The 17,400-nt window shown below is 37.1% G+C and overlaps 1 protein-coding gene across 2 annotated transcripts in view; it reads left to right on the top strand.

Moving 5' to 3' along the window:
- The window catches only part of piezo1 (piezo-type mechanosensitive ion channel component 1), a 66,349-nt gene that overhangs the window by 11,387 nt on the left and 37,562 nt on the right, over positions 1–17,400 (top strand). For both annotated transcript variants that reach the window (XM_057340557.1, XM_057340639.1), the window contains exons 2-5: positions 5,449–5,544; positions 13,532–13,654; positions 14,223–14,265; positions 14,827–14,980. In XM_057340557.1, the coding sequence (XP_057196540.1) occupies positions 5,449–5,544; positions 13,532–13,654; positions 14,223–14,265; positions 14,827–14,980 (416 nt within the window). The remainder of the gene's footprint in view (positions 1–5,448; positions 5,545–13,531; positions 13,655–14,222; positions 14,266–14,826; positions 14,981–17,400) is intronic.

The following is a 17,400-nucleotide window of genomic DNA, read 5'->3' on the forward strand; positions in this document are numbered from 1 at the left end:
ACAACATTGGTCCCCATTGACTTCCATCGTATAAGACATTTCTCAAAATATCTTCTTTTGTGTTCCACATGAAAAAAGAGTGACATACAAGTTTTGAAATAACCAAATCCTACCAGTGGCTTAATGGTGCATTTGACACAACAAACACACATTAGATGTCTGGTTTGATCAGGGTTTAGCTTTTCATTCATACATTTTTATTTGTGTCAATTAAGGTTATATACATAAAATATAGTTTCAACGCTCACATGGTTTGTTTGAAAGCTAAAGTGCAATTTCTCAATGTTAAAATACTTCCTCTACTCCCACTGTAGTATGCACAGACAGCTATAAATAAGCCATTTATAGTGATTTACTGTACTTAAAGTGTAAACACTGCTGTGTTTTAAAAACATGTTTGTTTGACCAGCCCAACACGGCGACGTTGACTCAACTAATGGCATGAGTTTGAGGCGGGACAACCTGTTTGTTTGACTAATGACAGATGGGTGATTGTTCAGAAAACTTTTGTAAAACCTTTTATTTTGATGACTGCCACACAAATGACAAAGCCTGTGAGGATATGTGCGTTTGGGGGTACAGGATTGGAGAAGTGAATTAAAACGAATGATTTGAAATTAAATGAATGAATGAAAGGCATCCGCTTCAGTCACGGTTGGTCCACGCACACATTCATGCAGTCTCGCTGTGTCCGTCTGTCTCGAACAGGTCTGTGCTGATCCCAGTCCTGTGGCGTGGCTGTTGGTTTTTCCAGTCCCTAAATTACCATAATTTCCTACAGCCATCCAGTGTCATAAAGCCGTTCAGTGCTGGACAGAGCTGTCATTCTGAGCACACGTATGACCTCCGTCACACAGAAACATTACAGGACTCACAGGTTTCTCTTTGATAGCTCACGAGACTTCAGAGAGTTATTTCGTTGTTTCATATCAAGGTTATTTTAGTTTACTAAAATTAAAGGGGTCATATGACACGGCTAAAACAAATATTATGGTTTGTTTTAGATGTAATGCAATGTGTCTACACGATTTAAGGTTCAAAAACGCTGTATTTTCCACATACCGTGCATGTTTGTATCTCCTCTTTGCTCCGCCTCTCTGCAACGCGCAGATTTTTTACAAAGCTCATGGCTCTGAAAAGCGAGGTGTGCTATGATTGGCCAGTTAGCCAGTGTGTAGTGATTGGTCGAATACTGCAAGCGTGTGACGGAAATGTGACGCCTCTGACCATATTTGGAACATCAGGTTCCTCTTCAATTGTACTGACAGGTACGCCCACCTTACTTGAGTATACATTTGGGCGGTCTCAGTCAAATCATACCACCAACTGACGAAGATTTGTGGGGGTGTGGTTACATGAGGTGTTTCAGGCAGGTCTGGGTGAGCATTCGCTTTTAGATAGAATGCATCTTTTGTTCAGACACTTTAATTTTGTAACTAATACTGTACTGCATGGGCAACTTATAACACACCAAAGACACAGAAAAACACGTATTTGCGCCATATGACCCCTTTAAAATTTTGAAAACGTCTCTGTTCATTGAAATCAAATCAAATATTGACCAAAAAAGTATGGGGAAAAACTTTAAATGTTGCCTCAAAAATAAATTGAAATAAGTTTAAAGCACTAAAATTATAATAATAAACAAAAACTAAAATAGAAATTAATTAATATTATATAGCAACATAAAAAATAAACAAATAAAAGCATGTACCAAATTGCTAAAACTTTAACTAAAATTAACATAAAAACTAAAGATCTAAAAATAGAAGCTAATTTAAAATATGAATTAAACTAAATAATAAAACTAAAATCAAAACTATAATAACTAATATAAGCATTGACTTGTTGCATAGCATAGCTCAAATAATTTGGCTTTTGGACGAGTCTGAAACATTTTACTTAGGGATTTATTTAGCAGATGCTTTTATCTATATAATAAACTATCTACAAAGTTTTTAGAGACAGTACGTTCTGGAGTTGTTCCTGCAAAAATATGTCTAGGTGTTTATTAAAATCTCTTACTTTTGTTGATTGTAGATGTTTGTATCTTGACAAATCTGAAAAATGTATGTAAATATGTAAGTTTGTAATATTACTGTAGTTAACAATTTGCATTAGTGTTTGTTTAAAAATCTTTATTTAAATAGTTTAAAACGTGGTTTTATTTAAAGAGACAGCTGAAGAGACAGGTACTTGAGACTAGAGTAAGCAATGGAAGAACGTAGTTCGAGAGAAGATGAAGGGGAACAGCCAGAGAGAGAGAGACAGAAGAGAGAAGTGGTATTTCTAAGAAAAGCGGTGCTCTGGATGGAATATGTGTTAACTTTTAATAATGAGTCATTTATTTTTTATACAGAATGACGCGAGTGACGGAGGACATTCTCATTCTACAATCTAGATTGTATATCAAAAATAAAAATGCAACTGTACACTCGTCGCAAATTTTTAAATGTGTAATATCGTCTTCAAAGCAGCAGGCGTAAATGAAAAGCCGCAAACGTCTCTTCTTTTCCTTTCTTGTACAGTCCAAACACATTTGAAATAATGTGTGGTCGATGAAATCCGAGCGTGTAGAAAAATAACCGCAGTATTTTGCTACTGCTTCCTTTTTATTAGTGTTTTATCAGCCCCTGCTGTGCTCTTATTAGATCAGAGACACCGGTGGAAACCAGAGAACCGGTGCTCACAGTGAAAACACAGATGAGCCTTCGATGACATCATCAGGTCCGGTGCCTTCCTGAGAGATTCCTATCCTCCTAAATTCTGTCACATTATGAGAAACCTGATATCGTAAAGTGCTATCAAAGAACCGCACGTTTGCACGTGTACCTCAGAGATTTCCGTCTTCGTAGTCTCCCCTCCATTAATAGGCTGTTTTTCTGGTGAAGTCATGAGGCCGTGCGAGCGACCTTGCTCGCGGAACACTGTATGTCTTTGTTCCTGCGTAGTTGCAGCTCGCTAGCCTTCAGCTCTGTGAAACTTTATGGACGGTGGCCAGAGACGGATTTGTCAAACAAAGGTTTCAGTCAGCGGGATGTTTTAAAGATCGAGGGAAGCAGAGAAGCGCTGGGGACCCTGAAGTGTTATTGGGATGGACTGGAAAATACGTGTCAGGGAGAAGCCTTCTCTTCTGGTCTCGGCAGGGGACAGGGAACTCCCTCATGCCTTGGCAGACCCTCAAAGGGATGGGAATTATTCCCAGAATGCTTGTCACCTGGTCTCTCAGCTTGATTGGAACAATGAGGGTTAGAGCGTCATCAACATGATGAAAGATCTGCGCAGAGGTCATGTTGAACAAATGGATTCGGCTGTTGATTCTGTGAGATGAAAAAGTAGCAAATATTATTGTCGTCCTCCTCATAGTGAGGAACAGATAATCCTGCTAAGAGCCAAGAGATTTGTCAAGTCGCTTTTTTGTTTAGCTGTACCACAAGACCTTTTATACATTTACATATTTGGCATCAGTATGCACTCAAAAAAAAAAGATGTGATGGTTTTACATAAAAAAGTAGCGTCAAGCGGTTCCACGAGTTGTTTCTACAATTAACAATTTAGTTGTGTGAACAAAAGAAATGCAGGTAAAGTTGACAAAACCTTTTTGAGTAAATCCAAACCATTTATATAGTACCAGTAATGTCAAGTTAATTAAACTCGATATTTATTCTTCTCAATGGTACTTTTCGTTGTCATACATAAATTAAATATAGACTACTGCATGCAAGTCTTTCCTGTGGCACAGCTAGCAAACGCCAAGGTCATGGGTTCGATCCCAGAGGATTACATATAGTCAGAAACATGTATAGTACAATGCAATGCAAGTCGCTTTGGATAAAAGCGTAAATGTAAGTCAAAACACAATGAGCAAATCAGATGAATGCACAGTTAATGCTCATTGAATGACGCTTGAACCTCTCACAGCCTAAGCACATGTACCACTCTTCTAAACCATAGTAAGCCTAAAACTCAAAAATACTACAAACTCTTCTAAATCTTAAAGATAAATGAACATTAAACACATCTTTACTAGGAAAAAACACTTAAAATAACACTACATTTCGAAGTGTACTGCCTAAATGCAGTCTTGCGCAAAGCATGCCGGGAACTGGAAATCCCCCTCAACCAGTCGTGTTGAATTAACTTGTTTATATTAAGTAAACTGAACAGTAGGTCAAATATTATAGGGTTTTGCGTTTTACTCTACAAAGTTAAGTTGACCAGTCAAACACTTGTTAAGTAAAGCCGTTTTTAGTATAAATAACATAGTTAACTTACGTTAATGTAGTTACTTGCATTCTTTAGGTACTGTGAACAAGGATGGGTTTAGTAAAACTAACAACAGCAATAGTTCATTTTATGTTCCCTGTGACGGAACACAAGACCTTGTGCAATGCCCTATCCAGTGAGCTTCAGGATCTATCCTACATCCTCTTTTTCTCTCCCTCCTTACATACCTTACATTTCTTTTTTTGTTTCAGTTGTTTCATTTTGTTTAAGGTCTAGCAAAAATGTCTATTAGCAGGAGGAATAACATAAAAGGATCCCTTAATTTTGAAGAAACACCGTCTTGGTTTGAATGATGAAGGCCAGACTGAACGTACAATTTTGACTTTTATAATACTACATATTGTTTTGGAATTCATATTCATATGGTGTTTCTGAGATTTTTGTGGTCTGTTATTATAGAGAATGTTTTGCTTGTTTTGGAAGTGTTAAATGTACAGCATGCTTACGTTTATTTTTAAAACATTTTTATCGGTTGTATGCGATTTTCAGGAAAAAAGTCTATGAACCCTTTAAGAAGACAACTATGAACAAAAAATTTAAGATCATTACTGACCAAAACTCAAAAATACCTAGTACCTAGTATCAATACCTAGTTTCAGAACACTTACTGAGATCTTGTAAAAAACTTTTGGGCATGTTAAGCAAATGAATACATTCAAAGTCAAATCACGGTTACACCACATGACATTTTATAAGGCTATGGCCAATTTATCTAGATTAAAAAATTCACTTCATTTAAAATGTTAATCTTCATTTATGTGTACACCATATTCCTAGCATTTCAATTAATTGCAAAAGATACTACTATTTTTGTATTTTATAAATTGCCCTGTCAAAAACGCTTCTTTCTTTCTCTCTCTCTCTCTCTCTCTCTCTCTCTCTCTCTCTCTCTCTCTCTCTCTCTCTCTCTCTCTCTCTCTCTCTCTCTCTCTCTCTCTCTCTCTCTCTCTCTCTCTCTCTCTCTCTCTCTCTCTCTCTCTCTCTCTCTCTCTCTCTCTCTTTTCTTTCTTTCTTATTTAAGAGCCAGTCAATTAAAAACTGTTCATCTACGATTCTTGTGCAGATTATTATTCTGTCAATCGTCACGTTATTTCTGAAAAACCTAAAAACAAATAGCTGTGTGTACCTTGCTAACGTTTGTCTCTGTTTTTCTTTCCACAGCCTGCATCTTTCGTTACAACGCTCTCTCTTTAGTTTACCTTCTGTACCTGCTGCTATTACCATGGTTTCATTGGCCCAACAAACAGAGTCTACGAGGTAAGAGAGTTTGATTCGTTTTTTATGTTGCAATATTCTGTCTGACAAGAAGAATGTATGAATTGCAAAACGGATTGATTGCTTCATGAACAAATGTGTGAAATGCTTGTTGTTTATATCAGCTGCTCTCCAGAAAAAAAATCTATCATTTAAGTTTTATTATTTGTATTTCTAAGAGTATGCTATGTAACATACAATTGAGAGTCATCAACCTGTCCCTCTCAGTGTAGTAAGTGCTGGCTCTATGACCATGACGGTCCATTATAAACAATTATAAACCACGGCCCATTCATTCCTGCAGTAGACATCACAACAGTACAGAAATCCACAAAGCCTAAATGTAGAATAAACAAAAGGCTCTTTGGCTCTTTCATCTGGGAGCACCTGTCTGTGATGTTTAGAGTTGTGGCATTAGATCCAGCTTTTTGGCTCTGTTCTGGACATTGGGCAAAGCTTTGGGAGGATGGACCGCATGAGACAGAGACTCGTTTATCTCTGGGCTGTGGTCCAGAGCTCTCCAGCTCACAGCAGGTGATCACTAAAACCACTTCCTACTGAAGAGACGGGACTGCTGGACAAATGTGTTGGCAGGAGATCATTGATAAGGAGGTTTAACAGGGTGCTGAAACGGGGATGATGGTTTAATGATGTGCATTAAAGATGTGTTTTGTTCAAACTTGCATGTCTCATGTAGTACAATGAAGTAAGAGAAAGTCAACGTTTTGGAAGTCATATGGGCAGAATAATGAGTAAATAAAGAAAATATACATTTTGCTACTTGTCCAGTTTACTTAATTGAAACATTCAATTAAATAAAGCAATAATTAAAAGTTAATTCATTTTTGACTTCATGAATAATTTGTTTTTCTTTTAAATAGAATTGTTAAAACTGGGCAGAGGATTTATAGTTCCCAACATGCCTTGCGTACAACTGCTTGTGGAGAGTAATTTTCTAGAGAACAATTTTCTATAAATTTACTATAGTGATTTTTTTTGTTTTTCCTTAAAGACTTGTTAGTCTTTAATGTTCATTTATCTTTGAGTTTGTTATATTTTTTAGTTTTGTGGTTACCATTGTTCGGAACATTTTTAAACTTAAATGTCTCTTGAGCTCTGTTTACTTGATGTATTCTGTAAAAAGATCAATGAAAATTGTATGTCATGTTAACTAAACTTTTACATATTTAAATCACGTTTGTTTAACATAAATTGGGCAACTTGAACATGAAGAAATTATGCCGAGTTAACATAACTTTGATATGTTTTAGTAGTTTAAAGCAGTGGTTCTCAAACTTTTTTGTTGTAAGGCCCCCTTTGTGTAGAGTGCATTGCTTTGTGGTCCCCCAAATAAAGACTTATAATCTTAAACTTAAAATTTTAATTAAACCAAGAAAATATTCAGTTAAACAATGCTAAAACATCAATTCTTTTTGTTGGTGGCGTTGTTTTTCTGATGTTTGATTGCACAAAATTTATGATAAATATCTATATATCTAAAATGCCACAAAATCTGTGGCCCCCCTGGAACCTTCTTGGGGCCCCCCAGGAGGCCACGGCCCCCAGTTTGAGAACCACTGGTTTAAAGAATATATTCTGAAAAAATCTTTTTGATTAACATAAAAAATAAGTTTCCATCAGATTGTTTTCTGTATATTTTCTTCTGAACAAGAATAATTGAGCTACTGAACTTTCCCGTGGCGAATCTGTTTTGTTTGTGGTGGGCTCTGTACTAGATGAGGTGGTCTTAGATTTCCCCTGCCTTGTTTTCCAAAAGCAGATCTGCCAGCGTTTTTCTAATAAACAAATAACATGATTCCTGGCTTGCAAATATTTTCCATATCAACACCAGTCGGGTTAGTAGGCTGCGAGTATCTGTTTTTTGGCCGTGGATGATTTGATAGACTTTATGCTTGTACTTTACACACTTCAGTGTTCACTTTTGTTGTTATGCTCCTTAGTTAAGGCACTTGACCTTATTATTTTGAGTGGTGAGATGAGGGTAGATTAAAAAAGACCTCATGCCTGCTGCCAAAAATAAACGAAAGTAAGGGCCAGTTTGTGGAAATCCAGCAGCTACTATGTTTCTATCTCACCGCCTGAACGTTTACTACACACTCTCAAGAGACACATACAGCAACCAGTGTGAAAGATGAAAATAAACAATGGTCTTCTGCACGCTTTTTTATACCAGGAATAATCTGGCACTGGGAGAAGTCCTGCTTAGGAAATCCCCGCCGCATTGAAACGAAAGCCGACGGCGTAAAGAATTAATGGTTCTAATGAAAACCATCTCGCTCGCTCCCTGCCGTGGATTAACTGCACATTCTGTGGCCTGGAAATCTGAGGAAAGCCAGAGCGGTTGTAAACAATCACGGGCGGAGGGACGGCGGAGAGCTTTGGAAAATATAGTTCACCTCTGCAAATGTTAGCCAGGGTATATTTGGGTCGTAGTCACACTTTCCTCAGTTATTTAGGGCTATAAATTGTAGAGCGGAGAATGGTTTGCGTTGCTTGCTGACCTTGTTACCTTTTGACCTGATTGTAGAAAGTCACAGCGGGATCTTTGTCTTTGCAGGTGTGAAGGAGTGGCCGTCATTGAATTGCGTCTCAACCTCTGTCTGCTCAGACTGTCTGATGCATATAAGACACGAGTCATTTTCATTCTTTCTAGAGCAAAAAATGCAGTTTGCCTGTCACACTTTCTTTTTCCTCATATGTTGCTAGGGTGCGTTGAGTGATGGGTGGTTTCTAGGGGACCCGCATGTGTTCATCTGTTGTTAAAATATTTGGTTTGGGTCTTGAAGTATTTTAATAATGATTAGGGTTGAACTGGTTTAATCTTTAATGGCCGTGTTGTTCTGGATTTTCCACACTAATGCGCAGTGGTATGTGAGGGGGGTGAGACCTTCCGCATGCTTTCCCAGCGTTGTACGTGGGAGAGATATGATCCGGAAAGTAGGAGAGCTCTCTGGGGTGGGTCTGCCACGTGCCCCCCGCTGCCAGGGTCAGAACTCGGGTCACTCTCATGCCAGTTACATAAGATGATCTCTGTCACTCCTACTTTAGCTTGCTTCACCACTGGGATCCTCTTGGGGAGATGAAGTTTATCTTCGGTTCACATTAGTCAATTTAAAAAGGACGTTGTGTCATTAACTCTTAGCTGCTTTGGATGAGTGTTTAGTCAACTTAGATTCTTGTAAATGATGGCAATCATATGTACAAAGCACAAAACTGAAGTAAAGTAAAAAAATGACAGCAATGATAAATAAATGAATTCATAGAATTGTAAAGTGATTTTTAGGTGACATTTTCATCTCAAATTAAAATACCCCAATTCTTTACTTTTATTTATTATTCATTTAGTTATTTCTTATCTTTTAAACACAAATTAAGCAACATTTAGTGAAGAGCTTCAAACAAAATAATTTTTCTCAGGTTAGTTTATTATGTTTAAGGATGTTTAGATTTGATTTATATTTTTTGCTTGATTGATAGGATGGAAGCAGCATCTTTTTTCCTGTAAGATTTTATCACGCTCATATTACATATTGACTGGTGAAACTCTCAATGTGTAACTCATTCTCAAATGTGCCATTTTACAGATGGTGTAAACGTAATTTCCAGGATATCATAAACTTTTAGAGCTTTAAATTTGTCACCTGGTTGAAACTGAGAGCTTATTGTCTTTGTCTTTATGCAGTCTGTGCAAGACTAGATTTTAAAGCTCAAAAATACAGAATTTAATACACATCGTGATTATAGTGCACTGTCCTGACATGCCCAAACAAACATCATGTTTAACCGCTGGATAAAACTCAAAGTTGAATAAAAATCCCCCGCCGCTGATGTGTGAAGCTTTTCCTTTGCTTTCTTATGACGGCTGTTATTCTTTTCCCAGAGATGTTTGGTAACCCTGAACTCTTTTGGGGTGCGTATGCTTATTTCAGGCGTGCAAGGGCCCCGATTCCTGTTAAAACGCATTTGCACGTGTAAAAGCACACGCACAATTACAGTGATTTTGGTGGAAACGGCCCACAGGTTTCACTCTCATTCCAGAGAGAGGAAGCTGATCTGCGGCCAGCAGAAATGCCCTGTCATTGTCACTGAAACACAAATAAACCTCCACAGAAACATTTGAGCCCCCCGATCACACATATACTGGAAACTGACAGGCAGGTTGTATTAGACAGAACTGCTTGACTCATGTAAAAGCGCCGTTAAACCTCCGCCAGTCCTATAAAATCTTCATTTTTACAGCGTGCATTAAGCAGCGGTGCATTTCCATCAGTGTCTATACAGTACATGCGACCACAGACCTCATTTGAGGGTTGACTTGGTTGACTTTGCAACTTTCTTTTGGTTGTAGTGCCTGCTACGGTAAGCATCACTATTGCAATATCTTTGGTGCCTAACTGGTCCCGGGTCCTAATCATGCCGCCTGTTGAGGGATGATGTGCAGTTACTTTATAAGTGATGTGATTCATGACTTGTACTTGTTACGCCATAAAATGTGTCCCTTAGACTTCCATTGAAGTAAAAGACCTGAGCCAGAATATCTCAAAGACTTTAGCCAGTAAGCAACCACCAAAAACCCCAAAAGCCAGATCAAACCACCCGAGGCTGGAGCGGATGCTTGGTTTACAGTGCAGTGCAGTATCTCACTTTGACATGATTGATTTAGTTTGCGTAGACTGCCTAATATCTTAACTAAGTAAACCAGGAGTTTAAGGCTAAATTTAATACAAGGTGTCTGACACTCACTTCTTTTCAATTCACAGATCTTTCTGTACTGTTTTTAAAGAAATGTTGTAAATTTGTAAATGTACTTCTGTAACCACCAGCCAGCATGGTCAAGTTTAAAGTCAATGTTAAACTCGCTTTATGCGTGTTTATACTTTTTTGGTGATTTCAACGTTTTTACATATAATCTCAGAAATTAAATACCAAACAGAAACATTTTAATATATTTACAAAAAGATTTTTACTTTGCATATATAATTGATGATATAAATAATAAATATAAATTAAATAAATAAATAGGATAAACAATCAAATAGTGGTTTGTGTGACAACAGTACGGTTGCTTTTGTTAAATTAAAAAATTTGATTAAATATGTATATTTTATATATATTTTTTTTGGGGGGGGGCTTTTTATGCCTTTAATGATACAATACAGTGGAGAGGCGACTGGAAGGCATTGGGAGGAGATACGGGAAGCAGGGCCGGCAAAGGACCGCTGAGAGCGGGAATCAAACCCAGGTCACCGTGAGCGCATTGGCGCTATGTGTCGGCACACTAACCACAAGGCTGTCGTCGCCGACTAAAAGATTTAATTACCTAACTGTAATAAACTTTTTAAAATAACATTTTCAGTTTATGCTTCATATGAAAGTTTTCCTATAACTATGTGTAGACAAACACTTTCTAAATGTTCAGTCTTTCCCATCAGAGAAAACAAAATAATGATAATGAATTAAAGAAAACGTGAGTGATGATTGGATGAGCAGATCATATTGCTATGGTTCTGGGTGGTTGCTAAGGCGTTGCTAGGCGGTTGGCAGGTTATTCTGCTCTCTATGTAGGACTCTTGTCTGTATAAGTCTATGGGTTTTATTCCACCTATTTTATTGCTTCACAGAAATGTGTAAAGTATAAAGTTATGTGCTGAAGTTTACAAGTGATGCTTTTCCCACCAACAATATATTGGTTTTACTCTCTAATAAAGTCTCGCTGTGTCACATTAATACAGTTAATACATGTGAAGAGTTTGGTTCCAAAATGAGATCATCATTTTTTTATTGTGCATTCCAATTAATATCAATCAAACTGAAGTTGGTTTGTTTTGATTTAAGCCATAATAACTAAAAGAGTACAGCTAACTAACACAATAAAACACAATAAAAACATGATAACATAATAAAAAACATGATTTATATATATTATATATAGTTATCTCATTTTGGAAACAAACTCTTCATGTATAGACTCTTCCATTATTTATGTATTTAAATGCAGGGCCCTGTATAAGTTATTTATTGGGCCTGCTTTTGTATTTTCCTAAAAGTTAAATATTCACACATGGGTCTGCTTTGCTCCAGTGTTGCTGTGCTGTAGGAAATCGTTTTTTTTTTGGGTGGCTACAATGTAAATGTTGCAATTAAATGTTACAAGATGTTCTGCAGCGCTCATAAAGCTATTGTTGTGACAACCATTACTGATGCACACGTGACCAGTCAAAATCTGACAATCAATGAGATTCTCTGGACTAGTTTTGTGCATTTTATTGTTTGCACTGTATAACAGTCAAGGAATGTTTCTTTATCTTCCTGTGTCTTCTGTTTTGTGCATTGTCTTCATTTGCTGTCTTTAGCTTTTTATGCAGTGAAGATTCCCATTGTGTTTTTATGTTTTTAATAATTGGCATTTTATCAATTTCAAGGAATATATTCTGTCCCTAAAAAGTGCAGGCGCTCCTTGTGACCTGTTCAGAGGGTGTCATTCCAGACGTGGGATATTTATAATTAAGTGCTGCGGGTTTTGTCCACGCACATCCCAGAGATATGCTCCCCCTCGCTGCCCTGTCTCTGTCTGCCAATAATCCGTTAGTAATCGTATTGACGGATTATTTAAACTGAGAAGCTTCCATGTAACCTTAATCGATCCAATTGAACTCGATCCAAATGTAATTTTGATCGGATTGAAAGGGTTATTGTCGACTTTAAATGATCAGATCAAATAGTATCCAAGTATTACTGCATAGCAATCTGATTCAAAAATACCTTGCACACACGCATAGTGAAATGGAAATCGCACAATATCATGCAATGGCAACGCACATTATTAAGGGAATAGGGGCATGCAGTGTACATTTTGCAGTGCTCTTATGTCGTTTCATAACATTACATACTGTAAAGCAAAAAAGAAAAGAGTTCTGTTCAATTTACATTCAAAAACTCCTTAACCCTATGTGACCGTGTTGCCTCCAGGCAACATAACTTGTTTCGGTCGTTAAAAAAAATAAGATGCACATTTAATTGGTCAATCCTTTTAGGAAAGAAGAGCTAAAAAAGTGGTCACATGACCCAGAGGGGTAGTTTGGTTTCCTTTTTCACTGGTTTCCGTCCAATCAATTGTATACAAAAAATCGGAGCCACCTTTATTGGGACGTAAAGAAGCAATTTTGAGCAAGAAAACCATCACAAATCATTTTTATCTCATAGATGTCATATTGCATACCGTATGGAGGGTTAAGGACAATTTTCACCCACCAGTCCTTGAATTTGTTCCTTCATCCAGCAATAAAGCATGAAGGATACAGACATTTTGTTTAGAATACACAGTATAAAGTACAAATATTTTATTTGATTGCAGTTTTTAGGATACACATAAACAGTACGTTGTAATCCGCCATTGAACTGAAAACTATGAAAGTGTCAATTTCAGGGATGGGCACGAGTACTCGGACGCGATAGCGACGATCGATCGATGATGAAAACGATGATTGTTTGAGTCTATAAATACATTTTTTGAATAAAATTGGTTTAATTGCTTACTCAATCTTGTCATAGTTTTATCAACGTAAATTTTCGTATCTGTGTTGTAATTAAAATCTTTTCATTGTCACCATTAGGGACAAGCCCCGTCCCCAATTAATCGAGTACTCGTTTTTAAAATATGATCAAAAATGCTCATCCCTAGTCACTTTCACTTTCCGAATTTTACTGCTGAAGTATGAATAGATTTTTATGTCTATGTTTCAATATTTGTCTATATATTCAAAAAAACTTTATTCTATTCAATATTTGTGTGTCTTGTGTTGTTGCTTTCATTAGTTCATAATACTGTTAGCAACATGCTAATGTCAAACTCTGTTGGAAATGGTTTGTCAAGTTCCTTGTCAAATTTTATTCCAGCTTTCTTATTATCGGAGCCGATCTTCTTTCTATCATATCTATTTTTTATCGTGTTTCTGTTTGTGTTTTACAGGACACACTGGACATTACATCAAAGCTCTGTTTTGCACCAGTCTGATCTTTGTCTTGGCGCACGTCTGTCTTCAGATCTGTCTCTATACCGTCCCCGGCCTCGACGATGCGCTCGGACACAACTGTAAGTCCATCTTACTGGTCAATGAATCTCGTGTAGTAATGAACATTTTGGTTTCACATGAAATGAACGTTGCTTCATTTTAAAATAAAGGACAAGAAATAAATGTTTGTTTTCTGTATCGTTGTTAGATCATTATTTTAAGGCCTTAACCACAATAGTGCCTTTATACATAACTTTAAGTGTACGAAACTACCGTATGACAACAAGATATGATGTTATGCACCTGGGATTTCGTTTTTAATAAATGCATGATTTAAGATGCATGCAAAGCCCAAACTTTTGACCAACCTCTTGATATCGTCCCTTTACTTTCATGACTTAATATCCAAGCATTTAAAACAGCCAGAATAATCAGCCTCACTTTATGTTCATTTGCGGTTTGGACATCGTCCATCGTCGAAAGCGGAACTTCACACACCTACTTTCACTACGTTGAAATGTTCGGGGTAGCTTTGCAAGGGCACTTGCGGTCGACTCCTCTTTTATGATCTTCTAGACAGTGTCCAGCACTTAGAACTGTGACTCACTTTACCCCGATGATATAAACCCTCTCTCTCTCTCTCTGTAGGCAGCACATGGGAGACTCTATCGAGACACATCGGCGTGTCCAGGTATGTAGAGAATGTTGAGAATGAATGAGGAGTCTATATATGAAAGGTGTCACATTGACCCCTTTAAAAATGAACAGATCACACTGTTGAGGTTGTCGAGGTCATATACTGGATACTTGGCACTTTTCACAGATGTGGTGCAAATTTGTTTCCTATTGCTTTTGCTTAAAAATAACGAATAAATCAACATATATATATATATATATATATATATATAGTAAATAACTTCTCAGTACATGAAATCATGACACGCATGAAATGACAATTTACTGATATTCAATTCATTCTGTATTTATATTCTGTAAGTAACTTTGGGTTTTGGAAAGGCGATATATATAAATATTATTTTAATATAGTAATAATAATATGATTTAATATTTAATTTGTAGAATATTATTTATTTATTATTTATATTCAATATTCTCGTTTTTTACAAATATTTTGTGTTGACTTTTATTTTCACATGGTATTTACATTACACCCTACAGTATCTTTGTAAAGTGTCACAGTTTGATTTACGAGAGCAGGTTGTTCAGGTGTGTTGTGATGTTGCCCCTGCAGGCTGCCCCTGGAAGACCCCTGGGGTGTGGTGTGGCTCCTGACCCCCGATCTCGGCATCTTTCTGGTCTCATTGGTCACTTTGATACTGTGCTGTCGACTTCTGAAGAAGAGGGATGAAGGGTCTGTACCTCAGATGTCTGCTCTTCTACACGAGGTGAGCTTGAGAAACCTTCTGTTGCTGTATGAATATATAATACTGGCCAAGCCTTGGGTCACCCCATCAGGGGTCCCATAGAAAAAAATGTTTAAAGTTCTCAGGTTGTTGCATGAGAGAACCGGATGAACTGGGTTTGAAAGGTTGATTTTAAATGTTTTAAACACACTGGCCCTAAAACGTATTTTGACGCAAATTAAAAATAACTCTTGATGTTTCAAACCTGTATGGCTTTCGTCTCTTCTGCAGAACACTTATGTTAGCTTATGTTAAATGCCTTGATATTACACATTTTAATGCAATAAATTCAAGTGTAAAATGTAAATGTGACTTAAAGGGATAGTTCACCCCAAAATGAAAATTGTGTCATCGCTTACTCACCTCTTGTCATTTCAAACCTGTATGCCTTTCTCTTTTCTGCAAAACACAAAAGAAGATATTTTTAAAATATGTTGGTAAAAGAAAACCGTTGGTCCCCATTGACTTGCAATTGTTTTGTTTATTTAATTTATTCAATAGAAGTCAATGGGGACCCACTGTTTTGGTCACCAACATTCTTCAAAATATCTTCTTTTGTGTTTTATATTTAGTTTTGCAGAAGAGAGAAAGGCATACAGGTTTGAAATGACAATAGGGTGAGTAAGCGATGACACAATTTTCATTTTGGGTGAACTATTACATTTTACACTTGAATTTATTGCATTAAAATGTCTAATATCAAAGCATTTAACATAAGCTAACAATTAATATGTTCCACTAATGTAAAAAAATGACAAACAATTTGGTCAACAAATTTCCCCTTTTTTTAAAACAGCATATTCTACATATACGTATACTGTATATATATATATATAAACCGAACAAGTTTGTTTTTGTAAATTAGCTTGTGTTTGCTAAAAGCTGCTTGCTTTCATACAGAGAATGTTCTGAATTCTCATGTGCTGGTTTTGTCGACATGTTCGTGTTCATCTTTTATTTCCAAAGTTTTGTTTGAGGCCGTATAACAGCAAGCAAATGAGAAGCCCTCCAGCACAACTGCATGTTCTGCTTTTGTTTGCAGTTTTATCCCTGAAATGTGTTCTTATTACCTTTTAAATGCACGGACACTTTTTAGCACATCGGTTTATTATTGTAGCATCCATTTTGAGATTTACCTGCTCGTGTAAAACAGTGCGGTTAGTTGTTTTATATGTTGGTCGGACAAACCCTTCCGGTCTTAAGTGTCCGGTTCTCAGCCAAAATAAAAACAATATGCATCAGACAGAAAGTGTCGATCTTCGACAAATCTCGATGTTCGATGGACAGAAAGGCCCCTATTTGGAATGTGTCAAACATAATACAAAAGGAACTGAAGCTGTTCGGCGAAAGCGATTTTAACTTTCTCTCAACGGTTCACAGCACAGATTGTTTATGCACCAAAAAAATGTCAGTGAAATGGTGTTTAATAGGACTGAACATGGAAATATTAGGTCATGCTGAGCTGAATGAGTGTGTTTCTTGCTCAGACTGAAACTACGACAGTACGTATGAGACATATGTAGAGACAAGGTCACATGGCACCTAAAGTTTCATTTTGTAATGAAGACGATCATACATACTTGCTCATTTTGGCACAGCCCAAAGACAAAGTTGTGGAACTGAAATTGCATTAATGCTCAAGGCTTTTTCTTATTGCTCATATGGGACGTTATGTGAACAAACCTCAAACCTTAAGCGTTCAACAGGGCTCTGCGTTGTTTGTGCGTCGAGTGTAAATGACCCTTAACTTTAGTTAGAAAGTTAAGTCGGTAATTTATAACAAAACTTAGAGGAACTCGTGTGATATCTTGTGACCAAAACAATGTCTTAACTATTCTTCACGCCATTAAGTCTCACTTCTCTTTCACTCTGTGTTGTTTTGGCCCTGTGATGTTTTATGAGCTTCTCACACCCGCTTTTCTTCTTTTCCATTTCGCTCTGCACCCTTCCAGCATTGCTCAGCGGCCCAGACTCTGACAACTTCCTGCTGCTGTTGCCAAGGCAATGACATCAACAAACATTGGCAGGCCCGCTATGTGTCATCTTAGAAAAATAGATCCTTTATAAGATCAATTAGCAACAGAGGCCCAAGTGCCGAACGAGACACGCGCTGGAATGTGCTAACAATAGAGACGCTTTCAGCGCGTGTGTTAACTTACATGTGGCGCATGTGGGAAGAGTTTTTCCGGGATAGCTGCAGATTGACCTGCGTTTAGTGTTCTTCTGCTTTACTTTAGTGAGTAATAATAAACAAAAACATTGGTTAAAATAAACAAGAATCTGTTAGTGAGCAAGTACAGAAGATCAGAAAACTGTCTCTTTACCTCATCCTGATTCGCAATGTTAAAGTCCCCACGAACCGGAAGTTGCGATCGTTTTTTTCTTCCGTATTTTGACGCATT

The sequence above is a fragment of the Triplophysa rosa genome, linkage group LG1 (genome assembly GCF_024868665.1).
Source record: "Triplophysa rosa linkage group LG1, Trosa_1v2, whole genome shotgun sequence".
In the NCBI taxonomy this organism is placed as follows: Eukaryota; Metazoa; Chordata; class Actinopteri; order Cypriniformes; family Nemacheilidae; genus Triplophysa; species Triplophysa rosa.